General features: G+C 38.6%; 1 protein-coding gene across 1 annotated transcript; it reads right to left on the bottom strand.

The window, feature by feature from the left end:
* Positions 1–4994: 4994 nt before the first annotated feature.
* Positions 4995–8891, bottom strand: LOC110904985 (CDP-diacylglycerol--glycerol-3-phosphate 3-phosphatidyltransferase 2). The gene is made up of 7 exons (XM_022150845.2): positions 8300–8891; positions 7991–8088; positions 7836–7886; positions 7609–7722; positions 7132–7188; positions 6931–7016; positions 4995–6537 (listed from the first exon to the last, which is right to left on the bottom strand). The coding sequence occupies exons 1-7, from the start codon at positions 8718–8720 to the stop codon at positions 6417–6419; spliced, it is 948 nt and encodes a 315-aa protein (XP_022006537.1). The 5' UTR covers positions 8721–8891; the 3' UTR covers positions 4995–6416.
* Positions 8892–9485: the final 594 nt, after the last annotated feature.

Below are 9485 nucleotides of genomic sequence, written 5' to 3' on the forward strand. Positions count from 1 at the left end.
CCTTAGCACAGCAGCAGTAAACTTCGTTATCGGTAGCCGGAAACTACCCTCCCGGAAAAACGCTGCATATAAGGTGATATAGCCTGGAGGGGCATCCAAAGCAGTAGATCCGGGAGGAGGGTACTGAGCTCTCCACTCAGGGCGGAAGTTCATACCCCTTACCAGATTCTGAAACTCCTCCTCCTTCCAACCAATAACAGCCTGGTCCGGACCAGGAGGGGCTTTCCCCCTATGTTTTCTTTTCTTTTGGGTAGGATTCTTCTCAGACATGATACAAGCACCAAGAAGTAGAAGATCTGAACTCAAGGAAAATATGGAGAAACGGAGAATAAGGGGAGAAGATAGAGAGAAAATCACAGTTGAAATTTGAAAATGTAAAGGAGAAAGGGTAACCGCCTCCTATTTATACCCATCGCATTTAATGCGAAGGGTAGTGGACCGTCAGAGCTTTTAAAAAGCAACCAATAAAGGAGTGACACGTCAGAAGAGAGAGAAGACGTCAGCCCTTTTTTCGGGAAGCATGGGCGACAAGGCCGGCTGACGTGACAGAAAGTCACTGAAAAAGCAACTGTTCACCTCCGATAAGACAGGGATGTCAGACAGTCACACCAAACACTTCCCCATAACCACCAAACTTCCACCAGAAGGAAACATCAAGGGCCAAAACCCATGCGCCATGAGTCCATTTGGCTCACTTTTTACAAAGGGCCAAAACCCATGCGCCATGCGTCCATTTGGCTCAATTTTTTCAAAGGGCCAAAACCCATGCGCCATGCGTCTATTTGGCTCACTTTTTCAAAGGGCCAAAACCCATGCGCCATGAGTCCATTTGGCTCACTTTTTACAAAGGGCCAAAACCCATGCGCCATGCGTCCATTTAGCTCATTTTTTCAAAGGGCCAAAACCCATGCGCCATGAGTCCATTTGGCTCACTTTTTCAAAGGGCCAAAACCCATGCGCCATGCGTCCATTTGGCTCACTTTTTACAAAAGGCCAAAACCCATGCGCGATGCGTCCATTTGGCTCACTTTTTCAAAGGGCCAAAACCCATGCTCCATGCGTCCATTTGGCTCACTTTTTACAAAGGGCCAAAACCCATGCGCGATGCGTCCATTTGGCTCACTTTCTCCAAAGGGCCAAAACCCATGCGCGATGCGTCCATTTGGCTCACCTTTTCCAGAAAGCCAAAAAACTCCACGCGCCACAAAAGCTCACTTTTTTCATAAGTCCAGAATCCCTCCTAGACGATCAACTCAACTAGAAGGCACACTGGACTGGGGGGACTTGAAGAGGTATGGTCCCAATTCCCTGCCTACATGGCAGGGACCACACCACTTTTGAGCATACAAGGCGTCCACATCAGCGTAGCAATCCAGAAGCTTCTAGAAACTTCTGGAAGACTCGCAGCTGGCACCAAAGATGCTCTATCCGACATAAAGGACAACACGTGTAACCATACGCAGAACGCCACATAGGCCTGCGACAAATCAGGGAGCAGGGCTGACGACGCCAGTACGAGGTATCCAGCGTGGACAAATATAACGACGCCACGTGTACCACTACACCTGCCGTGACAGAGCAGACCAAGAGGATATTCTTCTTGGTCGGACAGCTGGCGCGCGCCCACAGCTGGCACAGCTGCTCCTTCCTTCTTCACCCTCCGGCTATAAATAGGACCCTTCATCATTCAGGTTCAGGATCTTTACTCTCCATACTCACTCTATACACACACAGTTTATTTCCTCTCAAAACAGTACGTATTCTCACGCCGGAGCCTGGTTAAGAGGGAAAATCCCCTTCTCCCCTCTTAACGAGACTAACGGTGTTTACTGTTTTGCAGATCTCCAGCCATTGTTACGAGCAAGAAAAGAGGTTGAACCCCTCAGACGAAATAACCCCATTGATTATCCTTGTGTTAACCAGTGTTTCAACAGACCTCTTACTAGTTCATCACTTAATGGTTCAGACCTCTTACTAGTTCAGCACTTAACCATTCAGAAGTTGCCAAACAGTCCCTTAGTATAATGCTTAATCATTCAGAGGCAAATATCTGAACCATTCAGACATGTGCTCATGAAACAAACAGTTTGAACCATTAAGTGCTGAACCAGTAAGAAGTCTGAACTATTAAAAGACTCATTAAGAGGTAAACAAACAGTCCCTTGTATGTATCTTAAATAAATAGTTAAACTTTTATGTTTGGTTGATACATATGAGTCATTTTTAGTTTAATATGTTATTTGGTTTGTAAATAGGAATCACCGTGTGTACAAGGTTAAGAGCAACCATAATGTACACATCTTTACAAACTGCTACAGAGCACTCATAATGTAGTGTTTTTTGTTTGTTTGTTTTAACTTTTAACGTGGCATCTTAGCTGACCTCATAACTCATCCCATCACATTGTGGCACATGACCGGTTTGTCTAAAGTTCGCAGGTCCGGACCTTCAATGTGGAGTAATGAGATCCACTAAAATGTCACGCTAAAACGGAAAAGTAAAAAAAAACAACACATTGTGGATGCTCTTATATAACAATAATGAAATCTATGACAATGAGCTTTAAAGGAAGGATAAGGATCATGTGAGAAGTAGTAGGCTATTTGAGAAACTTGAGAAGCACTTTGGACCACACATTTTCCCTAAGCAAAAAAATGGAGTTAATTACTGTTTTCGTCCATGTGGTTTGTCAAAAATCACAATTTCAGTCCATTGGTTTAAAACTTGCGATTTCAGTCCCTGTGGTTTCACTTTCGTAACCATTTCAGTCCACCTCCGTTAACCCCATCCATTTATTCTGTTAAGCACACGTGAATTGACCATAATGCCCATATTAATAAAAAACAAAAAGATGTCTAAATGAGTTAATAATTGTTTCCGTCCCTGTGGTTTGTCAAAAATCACTATTTCAGTCCCTGTGGTTTTACTTTCGTAACCATTTCAGTCCAGTCTCCTAACACCGTGTATTTTACCGTTAAGTTTTTAATGAAATACCTAAATTACCCTTGTGTTAATTAAATTGGATTTTAGGGTTCGACCCACCATGGCTTCAGTAGAAGTAGAAGTCTGGCACTATTTTTACATATATGGTTCCAAAATTTAAATTTTGGATTTTAGAGTGAGAAAATGTCTAGATAATCATTATTTTTTAAAATTATTATGTTAATTAATGCTGCTAGGAAGATATTAATTGGGGTGGGGTAATGGGTCGTCGGACATTAAGAGGGTGGGGTTGTGATGCCGGAGAAGATGACCGGAAACTTTTTGTCGAAAATGAGAGCATGGATGGAATGGGGTGGGTTAGCGTGGGGTTGTGTTTTAACAAGTGGGTCCTAGAATACGATCTTTTAAATTTCCTTGGTTTTTTTTATTTAATTAACACAAGGGTAATTTAAGTATTCATTAAAAACTTAACGGTAAAATACACGGTGTTAGGAGACTGGACTGAAATGGTTACGAAAGTGAAACCACAGGGACTGAAATAGTGATTTTTGACAAACCACGGGGACGGAAACAGTAATTAACTCATTAAGATATCTTTTTGTTTTTTATTAATAAGGGCATTATGGTCAATTCACGTGTACTTAACAGAATAAATGGATGGGGTTAACAGAGGTGGACTGAAATGGTTACGAAAGTGAAACCACAGGGACTGAAATCGCAATTTTTAAATTAATGGACTGAAATAGTGATTTTTGACAAACCACATGGACGAAAACAGTAATTAACTCCAAAAAAATGTAAAAAAAAATGCAATTTTTTTTTGGGAAAATCGCAGCTTTTTCTTTAAGGATTTAATTTTTTATTTTTATTTTTTTAAAAAAAATTTGGATTTATACGCATGTGTATGTTGTTAATCTTTTAACTATACATATATGTATAGGATATACATGTTTAAAATTGAAAAATAAGTGTTATTAAGGGTTTAGCATTAGTATTTAGGGTTTAGGGTTTAGCTTTGTGGTTTAAGGTTTAGCTTTAGGGTTTAGCATTAGGGTTTAGTAATAGTATTTAGGGTTTAGCTTTTGGGTTTAGCATTAGGGTTTAGCTTTATCTTTAGGGTTTGCATTAAGGGTTTAGCTTTAGGGTTTAGTTTTAGCTTCAGGGTTTAGCATTAGGGTTTAGCTTTAGGGTTTTGAATTAGGGTTTAGTTTAGGGTTTAGCATTAGGGTTTAGAATTAAGGTTTAGCTTTAGGGTTTAGCATTAAGGTTTAGCTTTAGTGTTTATGGTATAAGGTTTAGGATTTATAACACATATTTTTTCAATTTTAAACATGTATAATATGTATAATTGACAATATACATATATGTATAGTTAAAAAATTAACAATATACACATGTGTATAAATCCCAAAAAAAATTATTTTTAAAAATAAAAAATTTAATCCTTAAAGAAAAAGCTGCGATTTTTCCAAAAAAAAAATTGTTTTTTTTTCACCTTTTTTTGCATTTTTTGCTTAGGGAAAATGTATGGTCCAGATTGTTTCTCAAGTTTCTCAAATAGGGTGGACTTCTCGTAGGATCCCTATGGAATATATTTCTAGTTTAAAACCAGAGCTTTAAATTAAAGATGCATATTCTCCATTCATTAGTCCTAACCCATCAATTTAGAAAACGCAACAAAAGAGAATGTTTCCAAATCAATTACTAGTCTATTAGTATATCATTGAACTGTCAGTTTTTAAAATGCTATATATGATTAATTTCAAATAAAATAAGAAACTACTCTAATCTGTTGGTTTGAATTTACAATCTTAACAAAATATATGAAACCTGGTATTAGGAGCCTAAAGGATATTTTAAAAAGGAAAAAAAAAAAAACTGAAATTTGGATGAACCACCGAGCCTGGTTCACCATTTTAAATGAAGGCAGTTCAAATGGACTCAACCAGACTGGTTATGTAATGGGTTCTAGACATGTTATGAGACTAGTGATAATAAGCAATGATCAGAAAAAATTAATAATTTTAACGAAAAATTAAAGAAAATTTAAGTATATCAAGGATACAACTTAATAACCACAAAACTGTTTCTTTATGTATTGTGGCAATATAACTAGTGAACATCCAAGCATCCAAACAAACAAAAAAAGAACTACAAATATAATTGCTCGGAAGAAAAATGGGTTTTGGGCTTCAAGAATAGCATAGTTGGTCAGCAGTAAGTTCTCCAATGTTACATCAGCTTTACTTTCCATATCTTATTCGTATATACAAATAATGACCATACAGCTATACAAATAATGACCATAATTTGGTAATGTTCTTTCTCCTTTTTGTGTCCTTTCTAAATGGAGCTACGTGAGGGAAACCTCAGCTTTCTACTCTGCCGCAAAAGGGGGCCGCTTTCTTCCCCCCAAAAATGTCAGTTCCGCCGTTAGGGCCTAGCAAGAAGCATAATTCTGTTCCAAAGCTTCGTTTCATTCCAGCAACAGTAGTCTATGGTTCGAAGCGCCGTGTTCCATCTGGCGCGAATCCTCTCCATAACTAGTATAGTGGAGGTCAACTCACTAGTCGAAAAAAGACGCAGCTAGTCTTGGGATCAAGGCTTCTTTCCTTTGCTGAATCAGGAATAGCCGACTCCATGTAAATGCTTTTCCCAACTCGAAGGCAACTTCACACTGGTTAGCAAATCCCTAGAGCTTCCCTGCTTCGGTAGAACCTTATACTTTACCAAGTAAAAAGTTTAAGCTGGGATCGATTACCTTTCTTAGCTAGGATAAAGTCACTGTCATCTTTTCATTATTGCAATACAAGTAAGACCTCCACTATACAGTTATGGAGAGGATTCGCGCCGGATGGAACACGGCGCTTCGAACCATAGACTACTGTTGCTGGAATGAAACGAAGCTTTGGAACAGAATATGCTTCTTGCTAGGCCCTGACGGCGGAACTGGCATTTTTGGGGGGAAGAAAGCGGCCCCCTTTTGCGGCAGAGTAGAAAGCTGAGCTTTCCCTCGCGTAGCTCCATTCAGAAAGAACACAAAAAGGAGAAAGAACATTATTTCGCGGATTCTTGCCACTGCTGGAAAAAAAAAAAATTATGTAGGCATCCATCGGGTCCGAGATTTTATACTGCTGCAGAAACTGAATCGAAGGGGTTGGTTGAAAGGTAAGGATAGCGTGATTGGCCGATTGGTTAGAAGGTAAGGATAGCATGATTAACTAGTTTCGGGTCTCTTTAAAAGCAATGACCAGAAATCCGGTATAATTAGAAATTCACAAAAATAACCATTTTCTAGTATACCAAGAATACAACTTATGAACCACAAAAATGTTTCTTTATGTATTATGTCAACAAAACTAGTGAACTGAGCTTCCAAACAAAAAAAAATACAAGATGTAATTGCTAGGTAGAAATATAGCTTTTGGGCTTCTATAATAGCATGATTTGTCAGCAGTAAGTTCTCCAAGGTGTTACATCAGCATTACTCTCCATATCTTCTTCATATACACAACTAATGACCATACGGCTAGCATAGCTGATATGTAAAGAAAACCAACACCCGTTGCACCCAGAAACCCTGCTTCTGTAAAGCTGCGTCATTTCAGGCATTCAAAAAACCCTCATTGAGTTTAAGTGTTCAATAAAATAATCATTAATGACTTTTTGTCACTAAAAAGTCAAATGTGGACTTTTTTTAGGAACGGGTCGGATATGATAGGATGTTTACAAATGCTGAGAGGGTTGATAATTGTTCAAAAAATTTGTTTTTAATAATAATAAGGATTAGGGACAATAATGTCTTTGCACCCTCCTGCTAACGGTCAACAAGACGCTCAACTAACAGAAGGTTGTAAAGTGTAGCGAATTGCAAACGTTGAGCGTGTAAACGGACAAAGGTTTCTTAGGGAGTTAGGGGCGTCTAAAGTGTCAGTGGAGTCTAACCACAGGGTGGTAAATTGAGGTTTACTCTAAAATAAAATTCACCTGCTGTCTCTAATCACAAGAAGAATGGTCAACGCAATCATTTGTGTGGCTGTTTTCCACTTCCCCAAATTATTTACAGCTACAGCCTGAAAAACATGCATTATCCTCAAAAACATGAATAAAAAACAATAAAATTCGATTGACCGATTGCTTTAGCAGAAATACTACAGCCATGAATTTAGAAAATGAATAGAATAGAACCTCCGAAAGTTTACTCCCTTGAGAAGCAGCCCATTCTCTAACCGCGGACATTGTTATCTGGCACACATCATTAATATTCATCAGATTCATAAATCTGTTTATATATTATCACATGACTATATAAAAATGCGCTTATGGGTACATGCTTACTTAATCATCTAACTATGAAGCCAATAATAAATTAAACTATAAGTTATTTAATATTTATCAATTAATTTATCATATTAAGAAAGGTTATATACAGATTTCAAAATATCAAAAAAATGTAGGTGTCATTAAAAAATACCTAATTCATTGTGTCATACAACCCCATCCCTCTATAACCAGTGAAACATAAAGACAACAAAATAATGACAAAACACTAGGCCTTGATGTATCCCCAATAATCCCCCTAATTGATAAATCACAATCATATAAAACAAGTATCAGTATCTTGCATCTACATTAACATCGCACTAAAATAAATGAGGAATTTACCTCTCTGCCAATTATTGCAATTGCTGGTACAGTCAATAACCACGGTAGTTGCCCAAATATAGCAGCTTCTGGAGGTCTTGTACATAACAAAACCAATGTAGCGGCAACCATAAGCTGCACCACAAACAATCACACAACTTTGTAAACCTACAACCATATCATCAGTTATTTACCCAAATCTTGAATAAAAATATCAGGCTTTAACGTCTAGACTAGCAAAGCCATGCCTTATCAGCCACCGGATCCAAAAACGCACCAAACGCAGTTCCTAAGTTCATCTACAATCAAACACAGACATCGCGAATCACTAACTTAGGAAACGTAAAGAACTAATGATCCATCCAATCTTTCTCAAAAGTTCAAAAACACGAAAATTGCATACTCTTCTTGCTAAATAGCCATCAAGCCAATCCGTAACTGATGCAGCAATGAAAATACAGGTCGTAGCATTCGTTCCAAACCGACTATCCATATAAAATGCTAAAAAAAACACGAAAAATAATTAGTTAGCTTCAATAAATTCACTGTATAACAATTAATATTTTGCAGGATGAAAATGAGCATAAACCAGTATATAATAATTATAAGAAAATCATCTAACATGTCCACAATTCAAACAAATTTACAAAACTTATCAATAATTAAGCTCCAATTCAAATGCTCACAAAGATCAAAGGGAAGAAAAACATACTGCTAATCAAAAGAGGAACAGATGCGACTCGAGCAATAGTCAAAATCGTAGGCAACGTCAGCAACTTTGCAGACGGATTTTGTTGCGACGGATGAGGTTTAAGATGTCCGTTTTCGTTCGCCGGTAGCGTAGGCAATCCAGATGATCCACGATCTCTATTATCACTGTTCACAGATTCCATATTCACGGAACAATATCTGAAACTTTTGGGACGACGAAACCCTAACCTGTTGTTAATATTATCGTTGTGGTTAATAGCATGTGATTGAGGTGCAAATTGCGTAATCCTGCACCAGCCGGAGCATTGAAGAGGTGTTCTAGGTTTTCCGGTGGTGATTGCCCGGCGGAGCCATTGGTGGTGGTGGTGGTGGTGGTTGTGGAGGTAGATGGAGGAGGTGAGTTTGAGAAGGTTTAAGGGCATGGTGATCGGCGTAAGGTGCGGGGGACAGGGTTAATATGCGCCTCGGCTTAGGTTAGCTGGATAGGCGGTTTGTGTCTAGGGAGGGCCGGTGGCTTAGGTTAGCGAAGCGATATCGCCATTGATTGTTGTTTGGAGATTGTGAATGGAAAGGGAGGTTACGAAGTTAACCCTGTACTATACTATAAGTGTTTTTAAAAGTCCCTGGAGTTTATGTTGTATGTATATGGTTTTAAATTAAGATCTTTACTCAAAGGGCTGTTTGGCAACATCTGAATGGTTAAGTGCTGAACTAGTAAGAGGTCTGAATCATTAAAAGAGCCGGTATAATATTTAACCGTTCAGAGGCAAATGTCTGGCCAATTCAGATTAGAGGTCTTAACCATTCAGACTCTGTATAAATCTTAACCGTTCAGAGGCAAATGTCTGAACCATTCAGACATCTGCTCGTCAAACAAACAGCCTGAAGTATTAAGTGTTGAACCAGTAAGAGGTCTGAACCATTAAGAGCCTCATTAAGAGGTAAACAAACAGCCCCAAAGTAATCTAGCGAGCCGGGACTGAAAGCAGTCTCTCTATTTCTACAGGGTAGAGATAAGGTTGTCTACATCTTATTCATCCAACATGAGACCAAAATGGTATAACAAAGTAGTGGTTCTATCTGCAAGCACAAAGCTCAATCTAATACATCACACCAATTGTTTCGAACTGGTTGATACCCCGCCCGCGTTGCGGGGCGATGGCCAAATAATTCTTAATCAATTAAAA

The sequence above is a fragment of the Helianthus annuus genome, chromosome 14, assembly GCF_002127325.2.
Source record: "Helianthus annuus cultivar XRQ/B chromosome 14, HanXRQr2.0-SUNRISE, whole genome shotgun sequence".
Taxonomy (NCBI): domain Eukaryota; kingdom Viridiplantae; phylum Streptophyta; class Magnoliopsida; order Asterales; family Asteraceae; genus Helianthus; species Helianthus annuus.

Coding starts and splice junctions, on each gene's coding strand:
- LOC110904985 (XM_022150845.2), bottom strand. CDS start 8,720: ATGCCCTTAAACCTTCTCAAACTCACCTCCTCCATCTACCTCCACAAC. Junction 7,189..7,608: donor TTGCAATAATTGGCAGAGAG/GTAAATTCCTCA, acceptor GATGTGTGCCAG/ATAACAATGTCCGCGGTTAG. Junction 6,538..6,930: donor CTTGTGATTAGAGACAGCAG/GTGAATTTTATT, acceptor GAAATGACGCAG/CTTTACAGAAGCAGGGTTTC.